This window comes from Canis lupus, chromosome 6 (genome assembly GCF_003254725.2).
Source record: "Canis lupus dingo isolate Sandy chromosome 6, ASM325472v2, whole genome shotgun sequence".
NCBI lineage: Eukaryota > Metazoa > Chordata > Mammalia > Carnivora > Canidae > Canis > Canis lupus.
The window spans coordinates 8,877,381-8,889,736 of record NC_064248.1 but is presented as its reverse complement, the minus strand read 5'-3'; the positions used below and the strand labels follow the sequence as shown (position 1 = coordinate 8,889,736).

Here is a 12,356-nt window from a genome sequence, read left to right as displayed (position 1 = left end):
GGGGGGGGAAGGGGGGACACAGGTGCCAGACGCCCGCAGCCTGAGCTGGAAGAGCTGGGAGTGGCGGCAGCACGAGGCGTGGCTGCAGCTGTAAGCGCCTTCCCCTAATCGCCAGGTCTGCGGACCCTGCGCCGCCAGCGCCGTCGTCTCCCGACGCAGTTCCACTCACTTTGGCCTCAGCCGCTTACTTAGCGGTCAGCTCAGATCCGTGAAGACGCCCACACGCTCCCGGCTCCTGCCACCAGCCCGAGGGGGGTGGGGTGGGCAGGAGGCCGCCTCTCCCAGACTTCCCCAACCAGACTTCGCGCCCACGGCCTGGCGTCCAGCGCCCGGGCGCGCGCGGGTTAACCTCACGGGGGTGGGGACTCCGGAGCTGCCGGCAGAGGGAGGGAGGGGGCAGGAGGCAGGGTCGAGCCTCGGAGGAGGCCGCTGGAGCCCCGCGTGGCGCAGGCCACCGGACAGCCAGTGGGGCACACGCTGCGTGCAACGAGGGGCCACCGCAGACCCTGTGCCCCAAACCTCAAGTCCGGTGCAAGACGCTGGGCATCAAGACGGGTGACAACCTGTGAGGACGCTGCCCCCGTCTCCAGAGACCGCCACCGCCACCCCGCCTCTGCTGAGTCTCGGCCCCTACTCCGGCCACTCTATTGCCTTTGGCCTGGCATGAAGCCCGGAGATGGCGGCCCCACGGCAGCCCCGGACTCCGAGCCGGCAGACGTGCCCCTGCTTCTGCCACGCCCCGGGCTTGTCCCGCTGCCGCGCGGCTCTGCGGCCCCCTGCGGAAGCAGAAGTCTCAGCGCTGCCGCTTCTGCGTGCTCCGCGCGGACCGCCGCGCCTCCAGGGCTACGGGAGCGAGAAGTTCCGCGGGAACCTGGCGGGCGCGTGCACCACCAGCCAGCGCGTGGACGCGCGCCAGGGCACCGGATCGTCCTGCACCCGCGCGACCGCAGCCTGGGCGTGGGGCGGCCTGCGAGGCGGAGCAGCAGGCGCACAGCGCCCTGCTCCTGGCCGGCGCCTCCGCCCCGCCGGTGAGGCCCGAGCCCAGGGCGGGCGGAGCCGGGGCTGAGGGCCAGGGGCCCGGACGGCGCCGGTGTTTATTGTGGGTTGTCCCTCCCCATAAGTCACCGAAATCAAGTCCAAACATGAAGCGTGTTCACGTCTTTAGTTCTCAGGACACAGTGACTCCAAGGCCCACACCCCACCCCCGGCCCAGGAGCCCCCTGTGACCGGCGCCCCGCCTCTCCGGGTGTCAGCTTCCACGAGGACCCCGGCGCCTGGATCCTTGCTCCCCTTCAGGACGTCTGGCCCGTGACGCTGCGACCCAAGGGACCGGGGCGGACACGAGGCCTGGGCAGCGGCGGCTACGGCCTTGCTGCGGAAGCCCAAGGGCAGAGGCTCTGGGGACACTCAGGCTTCGCTGCCACCGGCCCTTCGCCTGTCCCCGTTCAGCGTGCGCCGCTGCGGCCAAGCAGACTCTCTTCTTCCTGGAGCTCGGCCGCTCGGTGCCCGCAGGTCCCGGGGAGCTGTGGCTACAGGCGCCCGACGCCGCCGTGGGGGCCCAAAGCCTTCATGAGACTGTACTGGCCGCCATGAGGTGCCTCGGGGATGGCGGTGCGGGTGGCAGGGCTGAGCCACTGCCCAGGGATCCGCCGACCAGCGCCTGCACACCCGGCGTCTCCCAACCTCATGCGACCCTGGCCTCGGCAGCCCAGTCAAGCAGCCTGAGCCATCGCGGGGGCCTGCGTGAGAAGGGCGGGAAAGCAGCCCCGCACCCGAGGACCTGGAACGCGGCCTCACCCCGAGGACCTGGAACGCGGCCGGGAGCGATTATGAACCCATGGGGGGTGGCCAAACTAGGGGCTACATGGTGACTGCGCCCCCAGGCCTTACGGCTGCTCCCCACAAGCCACTCCAGAGTTGCAGGGGCACTGAATTCATGCCCATGAGCCGCTTTCCGCCAGGGCCTTTGTCCCGGAGTGCCCTGCCCCGTTTCTATTAGCCCAGGGCCGGGGGAGCTGGGACCTTTGTTCCAAGGCCCCTGTCGCAGGGTCGGGAACATTAGGGACTGGGAGGGGTTCATCCCCACCCTGCAGCTGCCCTCAGAGCTCATAGGGGAGGGAATACATGTGCATCAATTAGGTGGCCCCAGACTACTTAGAATGGGCACTGCCATACCAGACCCCCCAACGGCCGCCTCGACTATGTCGACCTGGACCTGGTCCCTCCACTGGAGGCTCGAGGCGACGCCCCTGGGTCTGGCACACAACACTGGCACTGCTATGCGCGCATCGGCTTCCCTGAACCTCAGAGAGGCTCCCGTAAGGAGACAGGCAGCCGCGCCCTGTCTAGCTAGGAATGGATGGGGAGGGGAGAGAAAGCAGGCCAAATTTAGGAATACTTTCCTGCCTGCTCCCCTCAACTCCCCCACTGGATCCCAAAATAGAGGGGCTCTCAGGCCCCCTAGCACCTACAACTTACAGAAGCTTTGAGCTGCCCCTTAGGGCCTGCTGCCCCCTCCACCCCTTCCAGATGTGGTATAGGAAATCCTCAGGAAAAGGCTCCCCAAGAGTTGGGATTCTTTTAAGGGAGAAAATTCTAGAACCGCCCCCCCTTCCCACCCACAAACCCCTACGAACTCCAGGCTTTCTCAGCCAAAGCCCCAATCCTTTCTTTCCTGGCAGCCTTCCTGCAGCATCATTCCAGATCTCAGGTCAGCTTTGGCTCTCCCCACTTTGCCTCCAATGACTTCCACATGGACTTGCTCCTCCCCACCCCACACCTGCAGGGCCTGCCTTCTGTCTCCTCCCAGCCAAAGAACCAATCCCCCACACCAGGACTGAGTTCCTAGGGCCCTAGAGCAAGAGGTACCAGGTATCTTACCTCTACTGCTTCTCTAAAGTGCTATGCCACTCCCTTACTCCCTCATTTCCCTCTTCCAGTGCCAGCCACGTGTTCACACAATCCTCCCTTCTCTGGAGCCTGGTGGAGCTGATGCACCTCTTGCTTCCATATACTTATCTTCCGTAATACTGTACTGTGGACCCCCAGAGCCCATGCCCTATTAAAGTGGCCCTGCTTGGTCAGCCTGGAAAGGTCTTAGGTCCATGGATTCCCCTGCCCCACTGTAGGGGTGACCAGTGAGTAACAAGAATTTGAGGGGGGGGACAGTCTGGGCCACGAGGAAGAGACCCCATCCTGTCTCCATGCCTCACTCTGCTACTCATTCACTACAAGGAGCCTGTTTGCAAACCAACACTTTTATTGTCAAGAGAACCTGCCCAGGGGAGAAGGGGACCCACTCTGCCTCCCAAAAGGGCTGTGTTCAATGAGGTGTCTGGGGTTCATGGGACAGATGGGTCAGTGCAGTGAGAAGAGCTGGGGCCACCACTGGGGCCTGGGTGGTCAGGTACAGGGCCTGGGGGGCCAACAGGGGGCGTGGGAGCCCCGGAGGAGGCAGGTCTAGGAGCCCCCTGGCTCATCTGCAGGAGGCCTGTGAGGGCGATCAGCTCAGGCCCACTGAGCCAGGCAGTGGAGCAGCCCGGGGATGGTGTGTGGAGCACCCAGGGAGACATGATAGGAGGTGGGAGCAGCAGCTTCAGAGAGCCCATGACCTGAGGAGAGAGGAGGGAGAAGTGTCTCCTCCCAAGCCCTGCAGAAAGACTAGGGTGAGGCCAGGGCAGCAACTGCACTCACCTGCTGAGAGGCCTCCGACAGGTACAGGGGGACACGCTGCCCACAGGGAAGCAGCGGGTCTGACAGAAAGACATCTTCATGGCACATCACTGGGAACCCTGGGAAGGAGAAACCGGTAGGGCAGCCGGCTGGGGTTCCCACACCAGTGATGGCTGCACCAGTTCCCCGACCAGCTCATGCAGGGCACCTCCAGAGCCTGGGGGGCCAGAGTACCTGCATCCCTGGGTGCCTGCTCTCCATTCTGACGTCCTGCTGCTGGGGCCAGGGGCCTGAGGTCCCGGCCTGAGGCTGCCTCGTACAGCGGCCAGAATGAGGGATGACACAAGGTCCGGCTTGAGAAGGAGGCACCAGGCGCACAGCTAGGTCCCTGTGGAGGGGGCAGGAAAGATCACTGGAGCTTTGGTCCCCTCCGGGGCACCCCGCCCCCTCCCAAGGCCAGAGCCAGAGGTACTCCCAACTCACCCACACCATCCGTGGCCCTGCTTTGGCCTTGTAGTTGAGGTCCCACGGTGCTAACACAGTCATCCTTGAGGGGGCCACCTCCCAGGCCATCTGCGGGGAAAGGGCAACTGGGGCAGGGCGGTATTTGAAGAGATTAAAACAGGCTCAGGAGTGGGTGGAAGGGGGGGGCGGGGTAAAGACAGCAAGGCCAGAGCCTACCTGGGGTTCCCGGGGAGTGCTCAGCAGCCAGGCCTGGCGGGGACCGGGCCAGCAGCTGCTCCCTCTGGGTCCAGGAAGGCCTTCGTGACCAGGGCTGCGGGCTGGGAGGGGGAGGTACTTAGGGGCCCCCGTCACAGCCTCCCCCGATATTTCCGAGGCCCGGCCAAGGGCGCCTGGGGCAGGGAGCCTGAGCACACCCGGTCCTCAGTGTGGGCGACTGAGGTTGCACCTCACGCGGTGGGCCCCCTGTTGGGCTTCCCCGCGGCGGAACCCCTCACCTGTCCTGTGGGGATGCTCCTGGCTCCCCCGGGGCTTCCTCTCCAGAGGTCCAGGCCTCGCCGGAGTCACTGCCCGCCGAGGGGCCCTGCTCCTCCGGCGCCTCTCTGCCCGCGTCCCAGCGCCGAGGCGGCCCGGGCAACATGCCGCGTCTGGGGGGCAGGGCAGCGCGGGGCAGCAGCTCCGTGCCGGCGTCCGCCCCGCCCGCGCCTCCCACCTCGCCCTCCCGGAACCCCACGCGGCCCCCACCTCCCGCAGCCATCCGCAAGCCCAGGTCGCCGGCCCACCTCGCAGGGCCTCGCCACCACGCCGGGGCCCAGCGCGTTTCCGGGCCACGTGGCGCGCGCTCCCGCCGGGATCCCGCGGGCGCCCCCTGGTGGCGGGGGTGGCGGGGCCAGCGCTGCCCGCCGCCCCACACGCGAGAGCGGCTCCCCGCGCCGGGAGCTGCCGAACAGCGGCGCCTACTTCCCCGCGACGCGCCGCATTCGTTCTCAGACGGACACAGGCACACGCACACCCGAGGGCGACCTGGAGGGCCTGGCTTCTTTATTGCACTTGACACAACATCCGGCGCCCGGTTTGTAGCCCAGACCCGCGGCCGCACCCAGAGGCAGCCGGGCGCCTCGCTGCGCCCGTCCGCTTCCAACCCCTCGGGCGGGCCGAGAGGCACCCAAGGAACAGGGCCAGGCCCGAGGCCGCCCTCACCAGAGTCCTTGCTAGAGAGCAGCTGTCTTCTCTGTTCTGTGTTCCCGGCCGGGTGGGGGCCCTGCGGCCCTACCTCGACCCCTATGGCCGTTCCAGTAGGGCGTGGATGACAGCAGCGATGTAGGGGAGGCCCCTTCCCGGGGCCCCCTCCTCTTCCAGGATGTGGTGGGGCTGGCACAGGGACTCCTGGGGGGAGGGGCCCAGTTAAGTTCCCCTTGCCAGCTGGTTCTCTGGCTTCCCTGCCCTTGTCAGAGGACGGGGTGGCGAGAGCCTAAAGAAGCCTGGGCAAACGGGGCTGACAGGATGGCCCTTCCAGGTGAAGGCCGCAAAGGCCAGGGGCACCGCGGACATGGCTTGGGGACAAACAAGTTGCAAGGAAGCTGCCAGCAGGTAACAGAAGGGAGATGACACAGGGGGCCAAGGCTCAGGGGAGGAGGGACCTGTCATTTCCAGAGGGAAATGCTCGAATAGAATAGGCGGGCTGACAAACAGAGCCCCAGGGGCCCCCCGCCAGGGCAGGGCCTGGCCACAGCAGGAGCGGACGCAAACACAGGCACACACACACGGAGGCGGCCACGGTCTGTACAATTTATACACAGAGACAAGGACCCAGCCTGGGCCCCTACATCCCCTACAAATATAAACTTCTCTCTACAAAATATAGATAATTTAGCTCCCCGTAACAGTGGGGGGGGGGGGGACGGTGCGGGGAACAGCACGAGGAGGAAGGTTGAGATCTACCCTCCTGAAGGAACAGAGGGCAGGGCAGGGCCTGGAGGGAATGAAGGCACCATCAGGATTGAGAGGTGAGGGGCTCAGAACGGGCTACAGGAGGGTGGCCAGAGGCTGGGGCCTGGGGTCTTGGGGCACCAGACTGGGGCCTCTAAGGTCAGTGTTTGTGAGGGGAGGGGGGTTCACTAGTGTCTTTGGTAGGGGCTGAAGGCACCACTGGTAGGGACAGGAGTGGCACAGGAGTCTTATAAATAGAAATAGGGCAAGGGGGCGGGGAGAAAGGGTGACTTCAGGTCCTAGGAACCCAGGAGCCGAGTGTAGACGACATAGAGCAGCAGCATGAGGACCACGTAGAAGAAGATGAAGCCGCCCAGACCAGAGGGGGGCCAGAGGGGCGGGGGGGCCCTGCCCCCCACCCGCTTCACAGCCTCCAGGGTGGTCCACAGCCCCTGGGCGGTGCCCTGGAGGAGATCCGAGGGCGAGCACAGGTCGGCCTGGGAAGGGAGAGTGGGACAGATGATGGACAAAGACAAAGAGCAGACGTCAGCAGCGAGACGGCCCTTCCCACCCCTGCCTTCATGTGCCAGGGCCGGGGCCAGGCCAACATGCAGAGCGCCAGGAAGGGAGGCATGCAGGGCAGGGAGGCGTGCAGGACAGGGACTTGCAAATGTGCTTCCTTCTGGGGAGCAGACACCCCTGCGAATGGGACCCTGCCACCCATCCATGCAGAGGGCTCAGCCGAGCCCAGGATGTCACTACTCTTTAGAGTAGGGACCAGCCCTGGGCTCCTGAGAACATGCCCCCCCATACCTCAGGCACCCCCATTTTTCGGCAGGCTTCTAAGAAACTCTCCACATTTTTCCGAGACTTGAGAGTACTAAGTTTTGGCTGGCAGAGGGCGAGAAAGGAAACAGAGAAGGGAGTAAGGGAGAGGCCCCGGCAGTCCTCTGCCCCATCCCCTACCTCTCGCCCTGGGACCCAACTGACCACAGCAGGTGAGGGCACGTGGATGAAGGGCACGGAGCGGGGCCGCAGCTGGTTGGCCAGCTGACAGAGGATGACTCCATTGGCCAGAGCCTCTGCCAGGTCCTCCGGCAGGGGCCGCTGCAGCCGCGACTCAAGGACCTGGGAGCCAGGAGGGTGGGGGTGAGGTTAAGGTCAGTGGGGACTCCCGCCTGTCCCTTGTGTCCTCAGTGGAAGCACCTACAGGCTGCTGAGAGGCCAGGAAACTCAAGGAGGCTGAGTGCACCCCACCCCCACCCCCAGCCCTGCAGGTCCCACCTCTCTTACCTGGCGTAGTTGTGCCATCACCTCCTTCTCATCCAGAAGCTGGGGGGATCGCCGAGGTTTCAAGACAGGGTCTGGTGACGAAGGGCCTGGAGAAGGAGGAGGAATGTGAGCTGTCTCTGCCACCCGCCGCCGACTTTCTAGCTGGGTCACAGTGTCTGGCACCCACATCTCCTGCCTTTGTGCTTGTGGGCTTTTCAACACAAAGGGACAATAGACCAGAGAACTCCCAGGCCAGAAGGGATGTCCGCGGCGCAGGGGTGAGTGCTGAATGAGCACCAGGGACAGGGGAAACCCACCTGAACTACTCTGAGAGGAAGAACGGAAGAGGAAGCTGTTTGGTCTCTGAATGGAGCCAAGTGGCCGGGGAGCAGGCACTGTTGCTGGGGGCCAGAGCCAGGGGCAGGTGAGAAAAGACACCTCTCAGAGTCCCACTCTTCCCTCAGGCCACCAGGCCCCAGCCACCCTCTCAGCTACACAGTCCCCCATCCTTTTCCCAAAGTCCCTGTCCCACCTGGTCCAGCTGCAGGGAGGGGCTCCTGGGAGGCAGAGGTGGGGGCAGGGGCACCCTGCCCTCCTGAAGGTCCCGGTTGGGTGGCACTGGACTTAGGCATGCCACTGAGGACAGACAGAGAGCGGATTAAAGGGGATGGGCAGGAGGAGGCGTGTAGGGACAGAGCTCAGGGAGTTTGGAGTCTCGGAGGACACATACTTAGAGGAGGCCTGAGCGGACGAGGCAGCAGCAGCTCCACCAGCAGCCCTGATCCCCAGCTTCAGAAAACTAGAAAGCAAAGAAGGTGTGGAGTCAGCAGCACAGGCAGGGAACCCACCAAGCCTGAGGAGCAGAGGAGCTCAGGAGGGTTCATTTCCACTCATGGCCAGGGTCCCCTGCCCAGCGGAAGCCCCAACCCAAGCCGCCCCTGTGCCCACACCTGTCCTTCCTGGAGGCCCCCCACACTCCAGTGTGCTGCTGCTGCTGCTGCTGCTGCTGCTGCCTCCGCTCCCGCTCCTGCCATAACTGCAAGGTGTCGGGGCGCCGCCGCTCCTCCCCAGCTGGCTCCTCCCGCCTGAGGGTTAGAGGTAAGACCAGTGAAGGAGACAGACATAAGTCAGGGGAGAGGAGGAGGCGTCCAGGGGGATGGGGCAAAGGGAGAAGGTGCTGGCTCAGGTGGCTCTGGGGTACCTGCTGCTTGGTGCCTTCTCTGCATCCCCTGTGGCAGGGCTCAATTCTGGTGGCCGATGCTCCTAAGGAAAGAGCAGCAGAGGGCTGAGGGAGTGTCTCTTCCTCCAGGCCAGCACCACTCCCTCCTTCCCTCCCTCCACTCTCCTCTCTCCCACACAGGGCACACACAGGGCATGAGGCCAGGGGCTGGACCCTCACCTCAGCAGCACCTCGCTCCTCCTCCTCCCCAGGCATGTGGCTGTCAATGAAGTCAATCTGCTCAGGGTCTCCGTCAGCTGGAGAGGCCAGGGCATGTCAGCAAGCATTTGGGGGCTTGGGGCACTCATCCATTACCCCAGAGCCCACTACTCACCAGAGCCATCCTCCCTCCGCTCCTTGGGCCCCCTAGGCTCCCGGGCCAGCTCTGAGATCCGGAAGGACAACTCCGAAAATTCATCTGTTGACTATAAATACAAATGCCAAAATGGGAGACAGTTGCTCTGTAGTGCTGGGGGTTCATGGGGTTCATGCCCTTGGGGTCTGCTGCTGAGCCAGCCCTTCCCCCAGATACTTCGGCAAGGGAAGACTCCTCCAGATACCAATTGTCACTGTAATAATCAGAAGCACCAAGCAAAAGGTCCCAACTCAGATGTTCTCCTTGGGGGAGAGACATTCCCTGTATGTCCCAGGGAAAGGAGGCCCTTACCTCATTTCCAGACCACCTTTTGCTGCCACTGTCAACACTGTGGAAGCCAGAGTCTAGCCCACCATCGTACCGACGTCCCGGAAATAAGTCCTCAGCAGGGCTAGTGCCAGCCAGAGAAAGCTAGTCAGTCCAATGCTGGCCAGTGACCCCTCTCATCTTCCCACCAAAAACCGTGGAGTCTGTGCTGCCAGAAAGGGGCAGTAAGTACCAGGGGCTTCCCTCTTTCCAGCTTGGGACTTACCAGGGACTAAAGCTTGGGGGGCGGGAAGAGGCCAGGTCCCCCAGTGCAGACCCCCCACGCCGCCCCGCCTCTGTTGACAAGTACTTGAAGATGTGAAGTTTCCCCTTCAGGCAGATCTAGGTATAAGGAGGTGTGTGACAGGGGTTAGAGAAAGGGAACGGGGGCCCCCAGATCCCGCTTGGCTGCTAAAGGGACTCATTTCCCAACTCATACCCACTCTCAGCTCCGCCCCCATGGCCTACAGCAGACCCACCCCTCACCTGAGCCGGTGGGCTCTGCAGGGGGTTGCTGTCCAGCAGAATGACCTGCAGGTGCCTGAGGCGGCAGAAGGAGACCGGGATGCGGGAGACACGGTTACAGGAGAAATCCAGGCGGACAAGAGGAAGATCCCCCAGCTCTGGGGGTGGGTGAGGGAAGAGTCAGGAGCCTGCCCAAGGGTGGGGCCTTGTGCTCACTTCCTCTGCCCTCTGCTCTGGCCCACTGGCCACCCTTGGGTCCACCACAGCCTCTGCCCTGGCTGGCGGAGGTATTCCCTGAGAACAACCTTCCTGCCTCTCTTCCTGCTCACGTTCCCACCTCCAGGCCTCCCCTCCCTTAGCTCCTGCCCAGCTCATGTACCTCTTCTCTCCTTTGCCCCATCCTGCCCACTCCAGACTTCAACCGTTCCTTCATCCCCAAGTGACCATCACAAGACCCAGACCAAACTGCGACGTTGGAAGGCTCAAAAACCATCCGTGCCTCGCAGCCGAGGCAGCTGAGAGTGAGTGGACTGTGCCCTGCACAGAGCCACCTAGTCTGCAATCCCACCTGAACTTTACTAGCTAAGCCCTTCCAGCCCCAGGCAAGGTTGTGCCCACCCACAGGGAGTGTGCCTTTTTCTACTTCGCAAACATGCACAGTTGGATTAGTGGTAGTAGAGACACAGAATAAAATTCCCCACTCCTTGGCCCAGTACAGTCAAGGTGTTCATGATCTGGCTAGTTCCACATTTCCCATCTCACTGCCCACCCTCACACACATCAGACAACCCTCAGCTTCTGGACCTTTCTACGTGCTGTTTGCTCAACTGGGACACTCATTTTTGTGACCATCTTTCAAAGTTCAGCTCAAGTGTTGCATCTTCCATGAAATCTTTCTAGACACTCAGGTTAGAATTCACTGCGCCTTCCTCTGTGCCCCCAGGGTGTTTTGCTAGGGTCTCTTTTATGCACCAGAGAGCATCCTGATCAAATGCTTGTTTACACTGCTACCAACTTAGAAGGAGAGGGGGCCAGAGCAGCAGTAGGTGGAGCCCAGAGAAAAGGAGTTGCCACCTGACTCCCCTCTCTTGCTCTTTAAAACCAGGATGAGGGGTGCCTGGGTGGCTCAGCGGTTGAGCGTCTGCCTTCAGCTTGGAGCGTGATCCCAGGTCCTGGGATCAAGTCCCACATGGGGCTCCCTAAGGGGAGCCTGCTTCTCCCTCTGCTATGTCTCTGCCTCTCTCTGTGTGTCTCTCAGGAATAAATAAAATCTTAACAAAAAAACAAAAAAACAAACAAAAAAAAAAAAACAACAACAAAAAAAACTTTTTAAAATAAAAATAAAACAAAACCAAGATGAGCATGGCTCTGGTCCTTCCCACCCAGCCCTGGCTTGCCTTTCTCACCACATCCGTGCCTGACTGTGCTCCCTCCCACCCACATGCTCTGCACATGGGTTTCCCCTGCCTGGGATGTAGAAGGAAGGAGAACTTTCCTTCACAGGTCAGCTCCTATCATGCCTCTGGGAAGAAGTCTTCCTCAAGCTCCCAGAGCAGAGCCACGTGCCTCCCTCTAGCTCCTGAAGCTCTTTATGTGTCCTGTTCTAGCACTTCCCTCCACTCATCTCTCCCTATGAAGCCCAAACATTTTAACGTTTAACGTGACATCACTCACGTCTACCTGATCCCCACTTAAAACACAGGAAGCACACAACCATGCTGCCTGAATAAGGGAAGGGGTGCCTGCTTTGGAGCAGGGGCTATCAAATGTTAGGGTGGATCACAATTAGCTCGTTACAATGGGGCTGCTTGGGCTCTAGCTCTATGGACTCAGAAACTCTGGGGAGGAGGCACAGGGCATCATATGATTCAGGTGTCTGAGAGCTCCCACTGGGTGAGTGATGATCCCAGGTAACTGCAAAGGCCCCTTCCAACCTTATGACTCTATAGGGTGCTAACACATGCACCCTGTCTCCTTTCTCTGTGCCTTGTTCCTCATTTATGAAAACAGAGTTAACCACCCATGCCTTGTTAGCCTCCGAGGCTTGCTGGTCAAGAACACATTAGATAATGTAGTCTGTTTATCTGTACCTGGGGCACTGATGTTCTGTGAAGAGTCTTTGTGAGTTCTCCAGTGTAGATACACATACTCCCTCCCCGCCAACCACCTCCTCCCTCCAGCTCTTCATTCTCCTCACCATCAGGCAGGGTGCTGAGCTGGTTCCTGCGCACACTGAGGTCCCGCAGGGAAGGGAGGCTACACAGCTCTGCCGGGAGGGCCTGCAACTCATTGCCACTCACATCCTGCAGGGAGGAAAAGAAGTAGGCCAGGAGCCATGAGACTAGGGGCATCAGAAACTGCCTTCTGTCTCTGGCCAGCTCCTTTGGTTCCCCACCTCTCCTTAACTTCCCCCAAAGGTCCCCTGGTGCCTGGCTCAGCAGCCCCTCTTCTGGCCCTGCTCCCCATGCTCACAAGCTGCCGAAGGCTTCCCAAGGCGCTGATGTCGGGAGGCAGGGCTCCCAGTTTGTTGTTGCTGACGATGAGCACCCTGAGGGGCAGCTGGCAGATGTAAGGTGGCAGTGACGACAGCTGGTTTCGGCTGTGGACAGAAGGGCATGGTGCTCACTCTCCAGGCATGGCATCCTAGTGTTGCCC

The 12,356-nt window shown here is 61.9% G+C and overlaps 2 protein-coding genes and 1 pseudogene across 8 annotated transcripts in view; 1 reads left to right on the top strand and 2 right to left on the bottom strand.

Annotated features, from left to right (window-relative positions):
• The first annotated feature begins 620 nt into the window (after positions 1–620).
• LOC112646055 (insulin receptor substrate 2-like) lies at positions 621–3,092 on the top strand (annotated as a pseudogene).
• Positions 3,093–3,241: 149 nt separating this feature from the next.
• SAP25 (Sin3A associated protein 25) lies at positions 3,242–4,828 on the bottom strand. 2 transcript variants are annotated; one of them, XM_025426019.3, is made up of 6 exons: positions 4,632–4,828; positions 4,354–4,454; positions 4,156–4,262; positions 3,907–4,060; positions 3,694–3,791; positions 3,242–3,611 (listed from the first exon to the last, which is right to left on the bottom strand). In XM_025426019.3, the coding sequence occupies exons 1-6, from the start codon at positions 4,772–4,774 to the stop codon at positions 3,342–3,344; spliced, it is 873 nt and encodes a 290-aa protein (XP_025281804.3). In that variant the 5' UTR covers positions 4,775–4,828; the 3' UTR covers positions 3,242–3,341. The 2 variants fall into 2 exon arrangements, with proteins under 2 accessions (XP_025281804.3, XP_035573621.2); XM_035717728.2 differs by having other exon boundaries at positions 4,156–4,245; positions 4,632–4,646.
• A 326-nt stretch (positions 4,829–5,154) lies between these two features.
• LRCH4 (leucine rich repeats and calponin homology domain containing 4) overlaps positions 5,155–12,356 on the bottom strand; it is an 11,400-nt gene continuing 4,198 nt past the window's right edge. For 4 of the 6 annotated variants that reach the window (XM_025426002.3, XM_025426008.3, XM_025426009.3 and 1 more), the window contains exons 3-18: positions 12,174–12,300; positions 11,899–12,004; positions 9,723–9,859; positions 9,463–9,578; positions 9,222–9,321; positions 8,889–8,979; positions 8,735–8,811; positions 8,537–8,598; positions 8,286–8,420; positions 8,066–8,134; positions 7,868–7,971; positions 7,653–7,736; positions 7,357–7,442; positions 7,054–7,191; positions 6,877–6,954; positions 5,909–6,560 (exon numbers count right to left, since the gene is read on the bottom strand). In XM_025426002.3, coding sequence (XP_025281787.3) covers positions 6,363–6,560; positions 6,877–6,954; positions 7,054–7,191; positions 7,357–7,442; positions 7,653–7,736; positions 7,868–7,971; positions 8,066–8,134; positions 8,286–8,420; positions 8,537–8,598; positions 8,735–8,811; positions 8,889–8,979; positions 9,222–9,321; positions 9,463–9,578; positions 9,723–9,859; positions 11,899–12,004; positions 12,174–12,300 — 1,708 coding nt within the window. In that variant the 3' untranslated portion in view covers positions 5,909–6,362. Of the gene's footprint in view, positions 5,521–5,908; positions 6,561–6,876; positions 6,955–7,053; positions 7,192–7,356; positions 7,443–7,652; positions 7,737–7,867; positions 7,972–8,065; positions 8,135–8,285; positions 8,421–8,536; positions 8,599–8,734; positions 8,812–8,888; positions 8,980–9,221; positions 9,322–9,462; positions 9,579–9,722; positions 9,860–11,898; positions 12,005–12,173; positions 12,301–12,356 lie in introns of those variants that run through there. The other 2 variants (XM_025426003.3, XM_035717725.2) reach the window with 2 other exon arrangements.

Coding starts and splice junctions, on each gene's coding strand:
- SAP25 (XM_025426019.3), bottom strand. CDS start 4,774: ATGTTGCCCGGGCCGCCTCGGCGCTGGGACGCGGGCAGAGAGGCGCCG. Junction 4,263..4,353: donor GCACTCCCCGGGAACCCCAG/GTAGGCTCTGGC, acceptor GCCCTGCCCCAG/TTGCCCTTTCCCCGCAGATG. Junction 4,061..4,155: donor CAGGGCCACGGATGGTGTGG/GTGAGTTGGGAG, acceptor CCCCCTCCACAG/GGACCTAGCTGTGCGCCTGG.